The following is a 19,862-nucleotide window of genomic DNA, read 5'->3' on the forward strand; positions in this document are numbered from 1 at the left end:
GAGACCAGGGGTATCTTCAGCAGCACTGGTAGTTACTGCCTAGAACACTAGGGGCTGATCAAATGTCCTACGCAGGGAGAACTCACCTGGGCAGGCAGGGCTCAGGTCACCAGTGCCTGTGACTGGGCAGGTAGCCCAGTCCCTCTTGCCATTTGCCTGAGCAAGCTGAGTGTCAGCCAGAAGTGGGGGGGGGGGGCGGGGGGGGCGGCGGCGGCGGCTTGGGCTGCGCAGATGTGCATGGTCAGGAGGGGCAGGGTTCTGTGCTAATCTCCATGGGCTGTGGTGTGCTGGGCTGGGGGGGGGGGGGGCAGGCGGTAAGCCTGCCACTCATGTGGTGGGCCCTCAGGAGCCCCTGCCTGTCATTGCTGGGTGCCTGGCTCCCCTAGGCTCTGCCATGAGACTTTCATGGAGCCTCTGGCTGGGTTTATCCTCCAGCATTGTTGTGTACTTGATTCAGAAGGGACTCTGATGTGTCAGAGTCCCTGAGACTGTGTGAGGTACGGGGTGAGGCCTGGCGAGAGAAGCAAGCCCCTCATTCCAAGCCGAGGAGCAGGCACTTGTTCAGCTTTCAGTGAGCTCGTGTGGGAGGAGGGTACAACGTGACTCTTCTGCTCAGGGCCAGGGCAAGAGCCCAATACCAGGAGCTGAGATGTGCTGGGGTAGGGTGAAGTTGGGGCTGGCTGCCCGCCCCTCTGGGCAGGCATGAGCCTCTCTGGGCTTCTGGCCTCACAGTCCTCTACTGAGCAATGCAACCCCGGTGGCTGCAGTCCCTCCTCTTCCATCCCCTTTCCATCTCTGCCTGAGGGTGGCTTGGGGAGGCCTCCCAGCATACAAGGCTGCTAGCTGCTGCTTTGCATGGAGAGGGAACAAGGTAAGGAGAAGGCATTCAAGAGAGCCAGAGACCAATGGGGGATGCGGGTGTTTCTAAAGGGGCCTCTGTTCTCTAAGACATTAGGTATGAAAAAAAAAAAAAGGCTCAGGAGAAGGTGTTGCAAGAGGCAGGGGTCTGAGGGCCCTGTGCAGCTTGGGTGGGTTCCACTCTTTGTTCACAGAGTAACCCCAGCCCCAAGCCACATCTAGTGAATGACTCCATGTTCAGAGTGTGTCCACACTGAGTGCAGGGTGCCTGGCTCTATGGCAGGCGAAAAGTTACCTATACTACTCAGCAGACAACCCGGTTCTGCAGACAGACCAAGGGGTTTGGAGGAGAGAGGTGCAGCTGCCCCCAAGAAACAAGAAGAGCAAGGGGCCATTGTGGGAGGCAGGTACACCTTGCTCTCACTTCCATTAAGATGAGCTTACTGGCACAGTAGGCAAAAGGGTTGTGAGTGTTGGCATGGAGGGCAGGGCAGGGCAGGGCAGGGCAGGGGGACCACTGCAGGAATGGAGAGGCCCGAAATAGCACCTGGTGAGAGGAGGGCACAGCCAGTCTCCAGGGCTGAGGGCTGAGACCTTGCTGTCCCCAGTTGCCCTTTCTCTTCCAGGAGCCAAGAATGGAAAGGGATGGAGGGGAGAAGCTGCCACCTCCATACATCACTACTGAAGGGACCGATGGCGATTAAGGGTAACATCGCATCTGGCTCCAGCAGCCCTGTCAGACCTGAGAGGTCCAGGGAGGGTAAGAAGCCACACTGGCTTCCCAGACAGTGAGCGCAAAGGGGGGGCTGGCTTTGCTGAAAAGACCTTTTCCGGAGGCGGAGAGTTAGGCCCTGCTCTACTCCTCCCCAGGACAGCCTTGTCTGGGAGTGCGGTTGGAAACTGTTAACGGTGGCTCAACCACTGCCACCCCACTGTCCTGTGTCAGGCAATCCCAGAGCTCAGGGGGCAGCACACACAGCCTCACATTGGTGCTTTGCTGACAGGATGTCACAGGCGTGCACAGACCTGAGAGCTGATGGCTCAGAGGGTCCCTGGGTTATGGCAATGAAGAGAACCAGGCTGCCATGTGCCAGGGAGCTGGCTGGCCTCATAGGTTCATCTGTCACAAACCTGGAAGGGGTGCACTACTGTCAGTCCATTTCACAGACAGGAAAACTGAGGCACAGGGCAAGGGTAGAGGAGGCCAAGCTGCCTTCAGAGACAGTGTCTCTCTGGTTGCTAAGGCCTAGTGCTTGCAGCGGGCTGCCCCTTTCATCACTAATGGAGGTGACAAGGGAAGGGCTGCCAGCTGAGGAGAGAGGACAAATGAAGCAGGCACTTGAAGTGGGATATAGGTGGCTGCCATGCCCCGGGCGCTGGTACCCTGTGCCTGTGGGATGCCCAGTCTAGGCAGTGGTGTGTCCCTAAGCTGTCCCTTCTGCTCCATGCTGCTCCCCACCCTTGGGGAGGCTTACAATATCACACTTGGCTCTCAGAGCCACTCTGCTTTTTAGTGAGCTGCGAGGAGCCCTAGCTATTTGGGAATCGTCCTGGCTGCTCTGTTTTCCAGGGAGAACATAGAGGCAATGGAGGGCCACAGCTGACTCGGGGAAGCTCTTGGCAGGGGTACGAGATGGCCCAGCAGCCCTGTCCTGTGGAGCTCAGGGCTGTGAGGGTGGTTCCCAGGCCCGGCTGGTGAGGATTCAACACTGGCAGGGGCGCAGCCTGGCCATGTTGTCCTGGGCCCGAAATCAGAACAGTGGCCTTGCTTCAAAACCCAAGGGGAGTGGGAGATGGTGTTATGGATATATGGCAAGATGGCTCAGTGGGTAAGGGTGCTTGCCTGGTGACCTGAGTTTAATCCCCACTACCTACAGGTGGGAGAGAATTTCCACATTTGCATGTTCATGCACACGTACCAAACCCACATCTACAATAAATAAGCAAAAATAACCACACACTCCAACAAAGGCTGCTCTGCCCTGTGCATAGCTTGAGAAATATCTGCATATGTTCGCGTGGGTGCGTGGGTGGTTCTTGGTGTCACTAGCAGAGAATGGAACTGGCCACTAGTGGAGGGATGAGGAGAGAGCCAGATCCCACCCCATGCACTGTTTTCTGGATACTCTTTCCATTCCTGCCCAAGCTGTTTCAAATAGCGCTGCCTACAACACACAGCCTCACAGCCACCTTGACTGAGGTCTTTTCCTTGCTCCAGAGCAGCCTGAGAAATTGGTCGACTTAGTCTCCTATACATGTATGATGGACACGTGCACACACCAACACATACTACTTGGCCCTCCAGACACCATACCCAGTGTTCTTCCTCCAAGGATATTGAGTAAATTAGCAGCGTCAGGGAAAAAGCCAATGACATGAGGGAGCAACACACGCCTCCCCGGCTCAGAGGCCCTGTGCTTCTCTGGGGGAAGCGCTCACCTTTGCATCCTGCTTGGTGACGAAGTCCACAAAGCCAAAGCCCCTGTGTGCTCCTGTCCCCGTCATCTTCTTTGGCAGGCGCACTGTCTTCAGTTCCCCGAAGGTGCTAGAGACAAAAGGCCGACATCAGAGATTAAGGGCTGAGGCCTGCGAGGGGTTGAGACGCTGCAGGGTACCAGAGATTGCTGTTTGCAGGAACACCCACCACCTAGGCTTCCCACTTCCCCACAGCCAGCCCTTGCTCCTCCGCAGGCGTGGCTTCCTTCTCCCTGCTGGCCACCGAGCGGGAGAGGGAGGGCACCATCAGGCTGGAGGTGCTGATGGGAAATTTGTGGTGCCTCTCCTGCCACCTGGGGGACACCTGGACACTTATCCTTTCCCCATGGGATGAATCTTGTACATGCCATGCAGGCCGGGGAGGCTCCAGCCAGGAGAAGGGACTACTGGTGAGAGTCAAGGCTCTGGATGGATGGTTGGTGGGGTCCCCTGATCTTTCCCAGAAAGCCTCCACATCTGGGGCCAGGCACACACCGAGCCTAAGCTGACTTACCCTAACTCATGAAATCCGTTCTGTCAACCTAGGACTTGGGGTCTGGAGGTGCCTGAGAGCTCAGGGCCCTGAAGACAGGCAGCTGCTTCCTCTGAGCCCCACACCCTCCACAAGCTTCCCTTTTGATAGCTGCTAAGCCAGTCAGCGTTCTGTACCAGGACACCTGATCAGGAAACTGTGGCCTAGACCACCCCTGGGGTCACCCCTCTGCTCTCGAGCAAGTTAACCTTTCAAAGACTTGAGGACAAAAGGAATGAGCTTCCTCGGAGTCCCCTAGCCTTATGCTCCAATCCCAATGCCTTTGTAATGTCCATTTATCAAATATGTACGCACACACTGCCACTGATAAATATTTAATGCGCTCAGCATCTGAAGAGAGGTGTTATTTTTATTTGAAAATCTACATTCTCTGGCGGCCGTGGGGTCTACACATCCGCACACTGTGGTCTGGGAAGCTTCGGGCCAAGGACCGATTGGGTAAAGAACACAGCGCAGGCCGTAAGCGCTCGCAAAATGATATAAGTTAAATCTGAGGCGTTAACCCGCAGCCCTGGCAGCATGAGCAGGCATCTGCTGGCCCCATTTTTGAAGGCAGGACAGTGTGTAAATGCAGCATTATGAAGCCTCAAAATGAATCGGCACGTCCAGCTCTCCTCAGCAGCCACCCCCACCCCCATGCCTGCGCAGGCCGCTGGGACTGGAGCTGGCAACAAGGTCTCAGGATGGGAAGGAGGCAGAGGCGAGCCTGGCCAGTTTCTCTGCTGAGAGGGAGCTCTTAGTTGATTTGGAGGGGCGGGCGGTCAGCTGAGAAGCCTGGAGAGCTGACAGTCATGCAGCCTGCAAACCCTGCTGTATTCTGCCACCTAAAGGCCCACACATCCCATGACACAGGGCCTCAGTCCCTCTAAGCAGTCCCCATGCCACGGGTCTGTGGCGCTGCCTGGGTGGGGATGCACAGGCTTGCTCCCAGGATGGTCCACAGAAGTGGCTCATTGGTCATCGGCTCTCTAGTGCTAGTGATGTTGCTAGTGATGACATCTGTGGGGACATTGAGAGCCCAGGTCCGAGGGCTTTACACCTAATGTAAGAAAGCTAGAAGGTGTCAGCAAACAGGCCGGTGGCCTCTGACAGAGTTGAGGCGGCCAATACCTGGCTCTCCAGGCCCACCCACCTCACCTGCAGCATACCTGTCAGCCACCTTCACAATGCCACCACCCACTGTGTCCCAACAGGTCCCTAGGTGTCTTGTGTGTTTCAGCAGTGGAAGGCACCACACTGATCTTGCTTGCACGTGCGCCTGCACCTGCACCTAGAAAGCAGTGCCAGCAGCCTGGGGCCCAGTGCCCACCTTGCACAGGTATTGCTAGAGCCACTTCCGGAATTAACAAGCAACAGGATCTATGGGCCGAAGAGGCAGAGGTGTCTATGAGAAAGGGCTATGGAGTTCATCACTTCAAGTCTTTTCCACCCTATTTTACAAACAAACACGCGTCTAGGGAAAGCAGCCCCGATCTGGGTGGGGAAGCAGCAAGGGGTGAGGTCCCTTGCTCCCGACAGGATAGTTCAAGCCTGTCCTGTCCCACATAGGGCCCTGGCCACTTCCAGAAGTTGGGCTTCTTTCTTCCCCAAACATGGCCAAATCCAGGGTGAAACAGGAGTGTGTGCGCGCTTATGGTGTTAACTGGCCCTAGACAGAATCCAGGGTCCTAGAGATGATCCACATAGGATCATGGGGCCAAAGGAAGGAGGGCCACCTCCTTTCTGCCTGGCTCTGTGTTGGGGTGGGGGGTGGGGAAAGGAGAGAGAGTAGGGCGTGGGGCAGGGGAGGCTGTTGAGGTTAATTCCTCCCCTCCAAAGCACGCTGCGAGCTGTGGATGCTCGGTGCATGGTAAGCAGCTGAGGGGCCGGACGAACCGAGGAAAATAATTAAAAGGTGGAGAAAGAAGCTGGTGAGGAGGCGGAAGAGGACGGCTGCTGTGGTCTGCGGACGTGCGTTTGAGATTGTGGTGAGGGAGCTGTGACAATTTGGAGCCACCACGAAACTGGGGTGGGGATGAGAGCTGGGGGCCTTTTTTTGGGGGGGGGTGTCACAATCCTGGCTTGTAGCTTGTAGACTGAACAGCCAAGGAAAAACATGCCTAAAGACTCCAGGAGCTTCCGGGAAATGGCCCCAGGGGAAAGTGGCTTCTAAGGACAGGGCAAAGGGCCAGGCTGAGGAGGAGCCAAGGGATGAGTGCTAGATCTTAGAAAGGACTTCCCAGGGTCTGAGGACGCTCCCAGAAATGTGGAGGCTTCAGAACACTGTCACCCCAGCTATAAAGAAGGGCCTGTCAGGTCCCCGAGACCTGCCACCCCCAGATGTAACAATGCTGGGGCCAACACTGTTACCACCTTGAGTTGACAGACTCAGGTCTGAGGCAAGCTCCGGCCCTGGGTGCTCAGGGACAAGGCTGGCAGGACACTGGTCCTGGGTGCTTGTGTAATGCGGGGATCATGGGAGGCCAATGGCAAGGATGGCAGAGAGATAGCTGAAGAGAAAGAGGAGAGAGAAGGTTGGAGGAGGCATAAAAAAAAATCAATGAAGTACCTTTCTTTCCAAGGAGATAAGTGACTTATAAACACCAGCCATTATGAAGGTTCTTATCTGCTGGCCTGGTCTGTGAGCCCAGGTTTTAAAAGAGGCCTTTGAAGGGAGTGCCACGTGAACCCTGCCTCCTGGGGGGGCCAAAGCCACGGGTCAGTGGGGAAAGGTTGGGCAGGGCCACCAGGGACCAGGGAGGGAGGGAGGGAGGCTGCAGCACCTAGGGATTCATCCCAGCCCAGCACACTGGGGGACGGAGCTGTGCGCGCTCCCCACTGTGTAGATAATAGAAACCACAAAATAGCAATTACTGTATCAGAAGCTGTGAATAAAGAGGCCAGAGCGGGCTTTTAAACACGGCCCTCCTACCCACCCCCACACGCTCACACTTCCCTAACAAACTCACACCTCACTTTTCCAATTATTTCATTCACCCTGGGTTCACCAATTACTCCTCCCGCACCACGGCCCCACCCCCTCTGCCATGCTGCCACCGCCAGGATTGGCGGCAGGTCTGTGGGTTTTCAGTGACAGCAGGAGTTTGTTGTGGGCGGGTCTGATTTGTTCAGGTGTGTTGGGTGGGAGGAGGCACCTATGGGCCAGTTACATCTGGTGTAAGGTGTGTATACATACATAGGCCAAGGCGTGGGTCCCCTCCCTATACAAGCTGTGTCCTCTCTGCCACCCCAGACTCAAGTTACACAACCCTGCCCAAGAGGGTGGGCTCGGGAAGGAAGAGAGGGGACCCTGTGTAGATGCCGAACTGAGTGACACAGAGGCTGTGGAGCCTGATCCTGAGCAGTGTGGGTAGGCTGGGAGGTGGGCCTCACTGCATGCACGCCACCACCACGGAGGTGGTTGGAGTGTGCCCCAATTCCAACTGTTCCTGGGGTCAAAGGTCTCACGGCTCCTTGGAGCTCAGATTCCCCAGGAGTGTGGAGTCACATGGGAATTCCCCGCCTGCTCAAGGCATTGTTGAGGAGTGTGCTACCACCCAAGGGATCCCAGAGAGCAGCACAGTGATGTGAGCAAGATGAAGGGCAGCTTTGTGACAGGGGCAAACTGAGGGTGTCTTCTTGCTGTGAAAAAGTCCTTACGGCACTGCAAGGAGTGACCAGTACACTCAGTCCTGTGTGCTTTGTGGCATGTGGGGCAGCCTGGGCTATGGACTCACAAGGCCCCTGAGAGCAAGGCACAGCTGTTTCTGCTTTACCGAGGGAGGAGACCCAGGCTGGTCCTCCTAGGTGACAAGGAACAGAGCTGGGTTTGTGATGGGTGTCTGGTCCCCAGGCCTGCAGCTTGGCTAACAGTGTCCATGGCTCAATCTGTCTACTAGGAAGCAGCCGGAAGCTGGTGAAACCATGCCCTGCTGGGAGAAGTGGCTATTCTTTCTCACTCAATAGACCAATGCCCAGCACCCAAGAGTCTGCTCTTTACGACTCCCTCCCTGATGTCACTGTAAGGGAGGGTGCTGAGTGACTCAGGATGTGCACAGCGTTCCCATCATGATGCATGCGAGGCTGGTAGCTGCCCTGTTAGGGTCCCTGTCCTGTCCCTTAGAGTCCTCATGTGGCTGAGAGTCCCACTGGGCAGCCAGAGAGGCAGGTCCACTGTCACCTAGCAGCAAGCCTAGCTTGCGGACCAGGGCGGGCATACCAACAGCCCACTTTTGCTGGGAGGCATGGAAACCCAGCCTCCGGGATGCTGTGTCCAGGCTACCTTGTCTGATCTCTAGCCTTGCCCACCCCACAGTTGATTCGGGGGATGCATCTGCCCTGGATCTCGTGTCTGTGTGCACACCCTCAATGCTGAGGGCCCTTCACCTCCCTTGTTGTGCAGTCAGCTCACACCCTGCCCCAGCTCTCTGTTAAGGACATACAGTGGCTTTCCCTGTATGTCCTGCACCAACCCCAGGGCCTCTGCGCCAGCTAGTCCCCTTACTTAACCCCGCCCCCCCCCCCCACTCCCGGATGTCTCCTCACTCAACTCTCCATCTCTATTATCTTCTCTGTTCAAATTCTGCCCCTGTCTCTAGTGCCCCCTTCTGCCCCGAGCCACCATGCAGACCAATACCATCTGAATAGCTTCCCTTCTTTAGCTAAAAACAGAGAGGACGCCTGTCACGGCAGGTTCATGTCACTCAGCTGAGCCCAGTGAGCTGTGCCCAGCACCGAGGACAATCTCCATCTCTCTCTAGGTGCTGAGTCAACAAGACCTGTCCTCTGAGTGTCGAGCACAAGGCACCCACTGTCCACTTGGGCAGTCACACGTGCGAACAGAAACACCCTGGATGTAAGGTGGCCCATGAGTTATTCCAAGGACCCACCTTTACTCTCTGAATCTGGTGACAAAGTCACAGCAGGAGCGGGGGGTGGGGGGGGGGCTGTCCGTTACTTGTTGGTAGAGCTGTCCCCAGACAATGACCTTCTCAACTATTTCCTCCTGCTTAGTGGGGGGGGGGGGGAGGGGGGCAGGTGGGGGGAGAGAGTCAGACCCTTGGAAGATGACCTGGACTGGGTGTGACACCTCAGTGGGATGTGTCCACTCCCGTATTACTATGGACGAGCAAGTGTGGACAAGCAAGTGTGCACATGAATGGCAGTGCTGGGCCTGCTCTGAAGAAGTGAAGACCCAGGGTTGGTTAATGGAGTCTCTTCCTCTTTGTCCTCACTGGCTCTTTAAAGAGTGCCTTTTACACTGAGCCCTTCCAATTACTCGGCGCTTCGGCCTGGTGAGAGCCGATGTAAAAGGTTACCCAGTCACCATCAGCCAACACTCCCTTTCATTTTTGTCTCTCGAAGGCTGAAAAATGGCTTGGTTTCTGAGCAAGCGAGAGGAGCGAGGGCAGCGTTTAGCGTCTCTCAATAGCCTTTCACGGAGCCCTTGCTGGGCAGGCGTGGCCTCTGTATTTTCTAGATGAGAGATTTAGGGCTGAGTGGTTAAACGGAGTCTCTGAATCTAAGCTGGGGTTGAGTTCCAGGTGAAGCTCGGGGTCTCTCCTGAGGAGCTCCACGGAGGGGAGGCGGCCCCTGGCCTGACTGCACCCCCAGAGGGAACTGTGGGCAAGTCACCGCCTGGCTGTGCTGGTGGGCAGAATTGGCGGGAGGCTGGCCACGCTCAAACTCATGACTCCCAGGCCAGGCAGATGGCAGAGTGGGACAAGTTTACTAGGAGCCCTGAGTGAGAGGCAGCTGGTGGCCAATGCTCCATCTCCACCAGGTCACTGAACAAGTAGCCCCCAAATCCCCTGAGACTGTCAGGGATGTGGGTCCTTCGCCACCTTTCTAACCAGCCACGAGGGGCGGCACACCAAGCTGCTGGCTGAATGGGAGCTTGCACATGTTAAAGGCTGTTCCACCAGACAGAAAGGGTCCACTCAGGCCAGCCTTGGCTCTGGGTGGAATGTGTTTCCCTTGTAGAAAAGGAAGCTGGTGACCCAGAGTCTGAGACTTCTTAAATGATATGTCAATATGCCAAATCCACCAGTAACAGAGCGTCAGTAGGTACCTTAGACGCCAGCGCTGCCTCCGACTTTGAGCACAAGTCTGATTTGGTGCAAATGATCCTTCTAGGCTGGCCCATCTCCTGAAGACAGTGGCTGCCCACTCCTCCCATTACCTGGGCCTCAAAGTAGTTTATGTTCATGCAAGAGGGATTCTTGGAGAACTCCATGTTGACACATGGGCTCTGTCCCAGCTACAGAGCCATCTGTAGACGATCAGTGAGTCACCCTCACCAGCCTTCAGGCTTTAGAGCTACTGGAGATTTCTATGGAGCCCTTGGGTCTCCATTCTGCGGGTCTCACATGCACCTAGCCAACACCTCCCTGCAACCCTCGAGCAGGCCGAGCTCTGCTTTGGTGCCCATCAAGTGCTGGTGATAAGTTTGTGGTTTGCAGTCTCTGCTCTCTTGGTCAAAGAGGACTTGAGGTGGGATCCCGGAACCCAAATAACATTTGGCACGGAGGCACGTGTCTGTGGGGAGGAGACCTGCAGGCCACTGGACTCACTGACAATCCTCCTCTGAGAGCCCTGTGTCAAAGTAAGAGACCATGTCTCAAAAAGTAAGGTGGAGAATGACTGAGGAAGGCTCCAGAGTTAAGCTCTGACCAACACACACATATGCGCATACACACAAACATATATAGAGACAGGACACACACACACACACACACACACACATACACACACACACACACACACACACGACATGTAAAGGGTGCTGTAACACCTAAACAGAAATGGACTCTCCTTCTTTGACTAGAGCAACAGGTATGTTTCGAGCCACAGAAGCCATGAGTGTACCCTGGGTACTGGCCCACACAATCCTTGGAGGCACGGAGAGGCAGGATGTGGGGCCTTCTAAGTGGTTTAGCAGATCTGCCAACACACACAAGGCTATTGGAGGGCAAGGCAGGGCTCACATGGAGGCCCTGCACGGACCCAGTTGCTGTGCACACATCAGAGAAAGAGGAGCAAAAGCGAGGCACGCCCTTTTAGAAGAGCACTGTTCAAAGCTACGCTGCAGGGACTGAGTCAGGATTCTGCATGAAAGCTTAAGTCAGGAGCTCTCTGTCTAAGCACAGTGTAGCCAGTGTCTCTGCTGCAGGCTTTGCTAGAGCCTTTAACACAGGGACATGGAGGGTGTGTCTGGAGGGGGAACAGATGTGGTGCTTCCCAAACTAAGACTACCAAGCCCTCTTTTGTTTTTGCCCCCTTCACCCAAAAGAAAAAAACTCAAGGGACATGGTAGCACAATCCTGTAATCCCAGCTACTCAATAAGCTGAAGCAGGAGGAGAATACCAAGTTTCAGGCTAGCCTGAGCTACAAGCCAGTCTAAGGCTAGCCTGGGCTACTGAGTGAACTTAAGGCCAGTTGGCATAAGGTGGTGGGACCACGTATGAGATGAAGTGGCAAGAAGGCTGGGCACCTGGTGTCTGAGGCACCTGCCTAGCACGTGTGAGGCCTTGGCTTCCAACCCCTGGTACCTCTGAGCAAAACACCGGGAGCATTTCTCAGGACGCAGGTGCCGCAGACACGGGATGCTGTGGGAGATGAGGGGGCCTCTGTGCCATCAGCTCAGGCACAGACGAGACTGGGGAAGGCCTGGTCCTGATACCCAGGTGACAACTCTGAAGCATCAGGGACTACAGAGTGGGTTACTCTGTGGAGCGCCCTGTTCTGATGTGGGAAACACTTACGCCTTTGGGAGAGATCTGGAATCAGGTCCCGGCCCTACACCTGCCCTCACTGTTTCTGAGGCTCAGTGTGTCAGTGGCCCTGGGTACTGAGCAAATGAGGGCTGTGGTTACCTCCGCCCACATCCAATACTGTGCTGGCACCAAGTAAGCGAGGCCTCCTTGGGGACCAGGCGTGCCCAGCAGAGCCGAGACAACAGACAGGGTTTACTCATTGCTGACACTATGACACAGGCAAGCCTCCATCTGGGCACATGTCCTACCAATGACTTACAAGTGTCACCACGATGGCGGTCCAGCACCTCTGCCTCCCATGGGCCATGTGAGCCCGTCTGGACCACAGGCCCCTCTTCTAGTGGGATGGAAAGGAACCCCCTCTTAGCCTGGGGTGCACAGTCGGCCAGTCCCACCCACTACCCGGTGCAGTAATGGCACACACGGGCCCTCTCCCCTCTGGTCTTCAACTGCCTGGAGAATGGCTAATCCCATTACGAGAAAATAAAGTGGATAATTTAGGTTAATGAAATCGTTACAAGCATGCAGCAGCCAGAGGTGGACACCCAGAGCCAGTTCAACACTCTCTGTTGTCATTATCCGCAAGACAGGAAGGGACAGAAAGGGAAGACAGACATTTAAAGGGACAGTGGCGATGGTGGGGGATGGGGGGACCAGGCCTTTCTTATTGCCTGAAACCAGCAGGGGTTTGTTTTTCTTTTCTTTTTTGTTTTTGTTGTTATTTCTACCCCAACTAGAGAAATCGAAGAGATCCAGGTATCCCAGATGTGTTGATAACGGTGGGGAACCTGCTCACACTGACTGCTATCTCCTGTCCTGCTCCTTTACAATGACCCCAGGCCGCACCACTGCTGTGCTTGGACTAAACTGTCCCAGGGTCTTCGTTAGGAAGGGTCTGGGAGCCATGGTGGGGAATGGGAAGAGGGGAAGATGGGATGAACAGGGGCTGGACCCACATGGCGAACCCAGGCCACTGAGCAGGAAGATAATGCAGCTCAGGCCTGCTTCCCCACAGCCTGGGTGTGGCCACCACACCTGCTGGCACCTGGCTATACCCAATCAAGACTGCTCACCTCCATCACCAACACCTGACAGTGGCACTGAGACATGGCAGAAGTGTGTGGCTACTTGGTACTGCCTTCTTTGCAGGGGTTTTAAAAAAAAGTGATGTACCCCACGACTCAGAAATGCCTTTAAGGAAACGGACTCTAGGAGGTGAAACTCTACCCTCATCATGTGATGCTGGAAAGCAGAACCTCTAGAGAACACAATGATTCTGAGGTAGGCCAGGAGACTGCAAAGGGCAGCGTGAAGACATCCCCGTGCTGTCACCGTGGCCTGACTCCCACAGTTGCACAGGGTGGCCAGCCTTCCTTTATCCAAAACCCAGAGACTCCAGGAGGGACAGATGCCCAGTTGGACCCTCCCTTCCCTCCTTCTTTTTCCCAGAGTGGCTGACAAGAGCACAGGCTTAACAGTGGCAGATTCCAAAAGGCTTTAGAAGTGACGGCTGGCAGCCACTGTTACAGTGGGGTGCACACACGTTTGGTATAAAGGTCAGATCGTAACTGGCTTTGGAGATGTGACTACTTGGCTCTCCCTGTACTTGGAAAGCAGCCAGTGGACAGACATGGCTGGCTGCTGATAAAACTTTATTAAAACACTGGAAAAACTGGCAGTGAGGGGCTCTGTGGTACAGAGGTGGGGGTTCCACGGTGCTGTACAACCTGGGTGTTCCAGGGACATGTGGGGAAGGGCAGAGGGTAGAATACAGGACAGTCTCCCCCAAAGGCTCAGATTTTCAGACTCTTCCACCCCATGTCACTGTGATGCTCTAGAATCCCTACCCCACGACACTGGAAGGCTCCCCTGGTTCAGGGTTGTGAGAAAGGCTTGGCAGGAAGTTCCAGGGATGCCGGGCTGGGAGGTAATAGCTGGGAGGTAGCCACTTTTCCAGACCACTGGTGTACAGCTTGTAGTGTGCTCCTTCAGCATCTGAGGAAAGCACCTAGCAAGCGCCAAGGCAGAGGCCAGGGCTGGAGATGCCCCTACAGACAGAGGCAGTGTCTAACGAGCAAGCCAGAGGAAGGCCTTGGAGGCCTCAGATGGCGGGCGGGCGAGGAAGCAACAGTGATTCATGCCAGCACGCCTGCCAGCACAGAGGGGAGGGCGACTCGCCTCGGCTGGGACAACTGTTATTTCTAAAAGTCTGGGAAAGAAAACAATAATAAACAACTGCGTACATGATGGCTAGTAAGTTTTGAGAGAAGGGGAGAGCGGGAGATGAATCTGCTAGCTGCATCATTTATTTGGGGCCAAACAAACCAACACAGAACTCCATTCAATTCCACAGGGGAAGTGCTGGGGCAACTGCGTGGTCCATCAGTGGCTGAGAGCCAAGGGATCTGGGGAGGAGACAGGACCACAGAGGACCAGCCAGGGAGCTAAAGGAGGCAATGAATTAAAAAAAAAAAAATCTAACTATGATCAGGTCGGATTTCAAGTGTGGGATACCCAGGAGAGTCAGCAGAGGGGGACGGCCCTGTGGCCATTAGTGTCACCTCACCAGTGGGTGAGCAGCACTTTTCTCAGAGGTGGCAAGGAGTAGAAGAGGCCATGGCTGTGGAGAAGCACAGAGTGGAGTTGTGCTTTGCTCCTAGCACAGGAGCAGCCTAGGCGAGGGGTGCCCCCTCCTATTTGGAAGAAAGGGAAGTGTGGTCACAGCTGTGGTGACATGCGCCTTGTGGTGGGAGTTGAGGGGTGTTGTTGGAGGGACATAAACAAAGCTTTCCGTACCCTCATGGGGCAAGATAGAAGATAATTAAAACCAGACTTGGTTTCTCGGGCTGGATTGGAGCCCCCGTGAAACAGAAGTTCTGTTTGGACCAGATGTGGTGTCGGTGACTCCTGTGGAGAGTGGGCCACTTCAAGAACAGCTCAGCGGGTCAGGCCAAACTGGGAGGGGGAGGGGCAGGGGACCCAGGTGGAGGGCAGGGCTCCTTGCCTCTACACAAGGGTCCCCACCCCCCAGGCACTCTGTTAACTATTAAATGCAATAATCTGTCTGATGTGTGTGGCGCACAATGAGCAGATGGTGAAGTAGATGTGTGTGAATGAATGAATGAATGGTTGAACCGACAGCACTGACTAGGCTGGGAATGGTGGCCTGTATCTATAATCCCAGTATGTGGGAGGCTGAGGCAATCCTGGGACACTCAGTGAGACCTTCTCAAAAGCCAAACCAAAACAACTCGCAAAAGCTATGTTCTGTGAACCAGGAACAGGCACTGAGGTAATGGGTGGAGACCAAAACCCACTCTGCAGGAGAAGGAAGAGGGAGGCATTTGCCCCACCTATCTACACAACGAAACTGGAACACAGACCACAGTGACAGCCCAGGCTCTCCCTGACCAACTGATGTCAACTCAAGGCATGTGGGCTGGGACTATGGGGCTGGGAAGAGGGTGAAAGGGCTTGCTGTGCAGCCGACAAGCCTATAACCATGGGTTCAAGTCCTAAAACCCATTGTGGAAGGAAAGAATCTACTCCCGAGGGTGGTCCTCTGACATCCACACTGTGGCATGTGTGCAGCTGCACATGCACACACATGTATGAATGTGTATCTGCATACAATGCACACGAATGAATGCATATATGTATGCACACACATACACACATGGATGAATTTGTACGTGCACACACATGAATCAATGCACATGCACACACATGTACACACAAGCACACATACACACGTGCGAGCACACTCACAATGTTCCATGGTACACTAAGGCTCAGACCTGTTCTTCCTGTGCCTCAAGTCCTCCCAACCCAAAGGGTAGAGGTCAAAGAGCCCCGAGACCAGGTCTGACCTATGATGCATGAGCACGAGTCTGACAAGGGACCAGGGTGCTCCTCTCATGCCTGCAGTGACACCCGAGGCTTGGAGTGTCGGTGCGGAGCCTACCAGTGACCTCACTGGACCTGAACACTGTGGCTGGAGCACAGAGGACATTAGGCCACACGGGCTGGCTGGGACAGTGGCACTGACAGCTGAAATCAGGGAGCCGCCATCCCAGGGAGGCGAGTGCCAGCGGTTGAGTTAGGAAGCAGTCACTGGGTGCCAGGCATATGGGCAGGGGCTTTGGGAGGCAGAGGACCGTTTTAAATGATCAGGAAAGAGGAAAAAGCCAGTTGGCTCTTTTATACACGGCTCTTAGGCCAGATCTTACCTTTGGGACATCGCTGTGTCATCTGCAGCTGCTTTGAGCTCCAGAGACTGAGTGCATACGGCAGGGATTATGTGATCCACAACACCAAAATTTGACTTGGGCTCCTCACAGAGATCCTGGCACCCCTGCTCTACCTGGAGGCATGGCTGGGACCCAGTCTCCCTGAAGCCCTGGTGTCCCTGTCTCCTTCCTGGTATCATTTGTTTTCCTTAATCAGGTACTTAGGAGGCCTGATGAGAGGCCAGGGAAGACCCAGTCAACCTGTAATTAGGGAGGTTTGCAGCAAGGCTCATTAGGCCTCCCAACCTTGCTTCGCAGCTTCACCTGTGGGGCCATAATGAGGATGTTTCCCGGTGTGCTGCTGAGAGGCCTGAACTAGCATGTCCTCGGCAGACCCAGCCCAGCTTTACTCTACAGTGACCAGGAAGAAGGGGAGGAGGCGTCCCTTCTCCCCGACATACGCAGAGCACAGGGATGCAAGGCAGGCGTGATGGTAGAGGGCCACTCCCCATGTAGACCATCAATGAATTATACAGCTATATGAAAAACAAACAAACAAAAAAACAAAAACAGCCAAGTGCCAGAGACTTAACCCCCGCCCAAAAACCCCAGAAGATTGAGGGGGAGCTGGAGGCATGGCTTAGAGATAGAGTCCTTGCCTAGAAACCCCAGGGAGGGGCTGGGGGTGTGGCTCAGCGGCAGTGTTTGCCTGGGTCCAGCCCCAGCACCACCGAAACCAAGAGTTATTTGTATTGAAGGAAGCAACATGGACACTGTCATAGCCGAGACTCTTAAGAGAAAGACTGATGGCTCAGTCATATTTAGGGCCATGGGGAACATCTTTCAAGTAGCTCTAGGTTCCCTGGGGTCACAGGATCAGGGACAGAGCCACCGTGCCAGGACACCTGGTCTTTGCAAGTATAAGGCCAAGGGTGCTCTCAGAAAGGCTTCATCTGTCCACTAAGCCCACATCCCACCTTCATGCCAGCTCTGTGACTGTAGGGTCTCACTGTCCCAACCAGCGCTAAGGTCCCCACAGCCTTGCCACAAGCTAGGTAGATCAAGAAACAAAGGCAAAAATCAGTAAAGACTAGGCCCTTCCTTCACCTTGTTCATATAAACATGGTAAATGTGAACATCACAAATGCCATTCAGTCTGTAGGCGCCAGTGAGCGGTTGGTGAATATATATACGCATTCATATACTCTGAAGGCCCCACTCCTTTGCCCAACTTGTTAGACACACACACACACACACACACACACACACACACACACACACACACACACACGTTTGTGGGCTGGGAGCTCTTGTCTTGTGCAGCCCCCAGCCTCCCCCAGATAATGACTTCTCTTCAGCAAGTTTCTTGCGGCTGTGGCCGCAGAGACAAGTGGCAGAAGCTGAGATGGGGACAGTTGCCATGATACGCGCTGTGGTAATTTAGCCTCAGAGCTTTGGCTCCTGTGGAATAATTTAACGATCTGGTGGGGAGGGAGGGAGGGAGGACGACAGGGGTCGTGTGGCTTCGTAGCCCCAGCTCCAAAAAAACAATTGAAGTGCCCACAGCCAGCGGAGGTGCACGGCTCGGGAAAGAAGATGAGACTGGTGCCACCAGGACCCTGAGGTGGGGGTGGGGGTGGGGTGCCCTGCACATCATTCCTGTGGGAGGGACACAACAGGTGAATTAGAGAACACTGTGCCCTGGGTCTGTCCCTTCCCATCGAGAGCCTGGAATGTCTTTTCCTAAAGGGACAGTTTGTGGGAGCCTTGGCCGTCCCCCTTTCCGCCTCTGTGAAGGTCAGCTTCTTTGTCAGATGGACAGGATTTAGGATCTCCTGGGAGACACTTCCATCCCACGGGCTAGGGCCCTGGGCTGAATGACAAGGGAAATGGGAAAGTGAGCTGGACCCTAGAATCTTCCCCAGGCTGTGAGCGCACAACCCTGTCCTCTTATCACCCCACTGACTGCAACTTCTCCTGGGCAAACTCTACAAAGATGACCTTTCCTCAGGTATTATTTGGTCTCAGCTCCAAGGAAAGTTGACTGATGCAATAGCAAAGACAGGCCATCGTCCCAGGAGGATGCTGGCCCCGAGGCCCCATGCTACCAAAGAGACCTCATAGTAGCAGAATGTGGCCAAGATGCAGGTGGAGTTCTGAGCACTATAGACCTAGGGGTAGGGATGAGTGGGATGGGTGTGAGGAAGAGGGAGGGGGGGTCAGGATCAGCCAGCTGAGGTGGATCAGTCCCCACCACCGAAGCAGGGAACAGAACAGTCCTCAGGCTGCCTTCCATCACCACCCTCCAGCCACAGAGCGTGCCACATCAGTGTTGCCTAGAGCCACGCTGGTTCCAGTTCACCATAATGCTCATTCCGAAGGGAAGAAACGAAGCTTGGAGGCGCACACCCACCCAAGGTCAAAGCTGGTGGGTGACAGAGCTAGGATCCACACATCCTGATCCTGTTCTCAGGCCTTCAGCCACACACACACACCTCAGATCTATACAAAATAGCAACTCTGCACTGGCCCAGGCTGCTGGAGGCTGCGGCGGGATTTGAACCCAGATCAAGGGAACATCCACAGAACAAGTGGCTGGTGCCTGTCATAACTGCCTGAGCTGTGGAAAACAAGGGGGAAGGTGGCTGTCTTCTGAATCTAAAGCCACCCCAGGATGAGAAGGAGAGGTGACATGGGTTCCGCTGGGTCAGGATATAACTCTCTCAGCGGGCAGCTTTTACATTAAGGTTAGAGAGAAGGCACAAAGTGGTGTCGGAATGGCCTGATTTTGATGACTGTACAAAATAAGGTCATTAAAAAATATCTTGTTGCTATAAGAGAAATCTGTTAAGTAGCTAGAGAAGCAAGGATGAAATTCACCCTCTTATATCAGAACTTTCTTTGGCCTTGGTCAGAAAAACTAGGATATATATGTACTAAGTAAGAGAGAATAGACCAAACACGAGACACACACACACACACACACACACACACACACACACACACACACACACACACACTCTCTCTCTCTCTCTCTCTCTCTCTCTCTCTCTCTCTCTCTCTCTCTCTCTCTCTGTAGCCTTGGCTGTCCTGGACTCACTTTGTAGACCAGGCTGGCCTTGAACTCACAGCGATCCGCCTTCCCAACTGCTAGGATTACGGGCGTGCACCACTGTGCCTGAAGTGAATTTTTATGACATTCTTTTAACTTTACTATTTCTGAACAACAACAACAACAACAACAACAACAACAACAACAACAACAGCATGCTTCCCCCCTCCTGCCCTGTCCCTGCCAGCCTTTCAAATCCACCTTCAGCTTTATCATTTGATCAAGTGATAGACCCAGGCTCTAAGATCAACTCTCCTTAAAAGATTATTAAAAAAAAAAAAGTAACGGCTCTTTGTGGCTGCAACTGGGTCTTTCTCCTGTGCTAGGCAGACAGGGATGGGCTGTGCATGGCTGTTGCTATTTGTAAATACTCAATAGTTTAAAGACTATGTGTGTCCCGTCTGTTTAATGAAGAAACACAATCCCCAAGAAGCTACAACCCATCAAAGAGTATTTGATTCTGCTTTGTTACATTTTGTATTCTTTCAGCCCAAATCTAGGCTGGCTTTTCAATCCTGACTTTGTGTTTCGGGGTGCCCGGGGTGGACCTGGAGCCTCACAGGAGTGATCTACACTGAACTACACCACAACCTTCTACATTCTGAGACAGTGTCTCCCTAGGCTCTGAAGGCAGGCCTTGAATTTGGGATCCTCCTGCCTCAGCCTTTCAAGGAGCTGGGATAATTGACTTGTGCCATTAGGGCTGGCTTCTTGTTTTTGTCTGAGATGAGATCTTGTGGCTATAGCCTGGTTTTAGGTCACACTGTCCCCATGGATTTAGGCTCCTCCCAGAACAGCTTCTCCCCCCCTCCCCCCATCTTCTGCCTTTCAGCTCTCCTCTCCATTCTCCCCTCCCTCTCTCCCACCCTGAGGACTGACT

The 19,862-nt window shown here is 54.3% G+C and overlaps 1 protein-coding gene across 1 annotated transcript in view; it reads right to left on the minus strand.

Moving 5' to 3' along the window:
* Nucleotides 1-19,862, minus strand: part of RBM19 (RNA binding motif protein 19) — an 81,912-nt gene that overhangs the window by 20,718 nt on the left and 41,332 nt on the right. The window contains exon 22 of the mRNA XM_084763459.1: nt 3,298-3,403. Within this exon, the coding sequence (XP_084619585.1) occupies nt 3,298-3,403 (106 nt within the window). The remainder of the gene's footprint in view (nt 1-3,297; nt 3,404-19,862) is intronic.

This window comes from Acomys minous, assembly GCF_964271855.1.
Source record: "Acomys minous genome assembly, chromosome: 16".
In the NCBI taxonomy this organism is placed as follows: Eukaryota; Metazoa; Chordata; class Mammalia; order Rodentia; family Muridae; genus Acomys; species Acomys minous.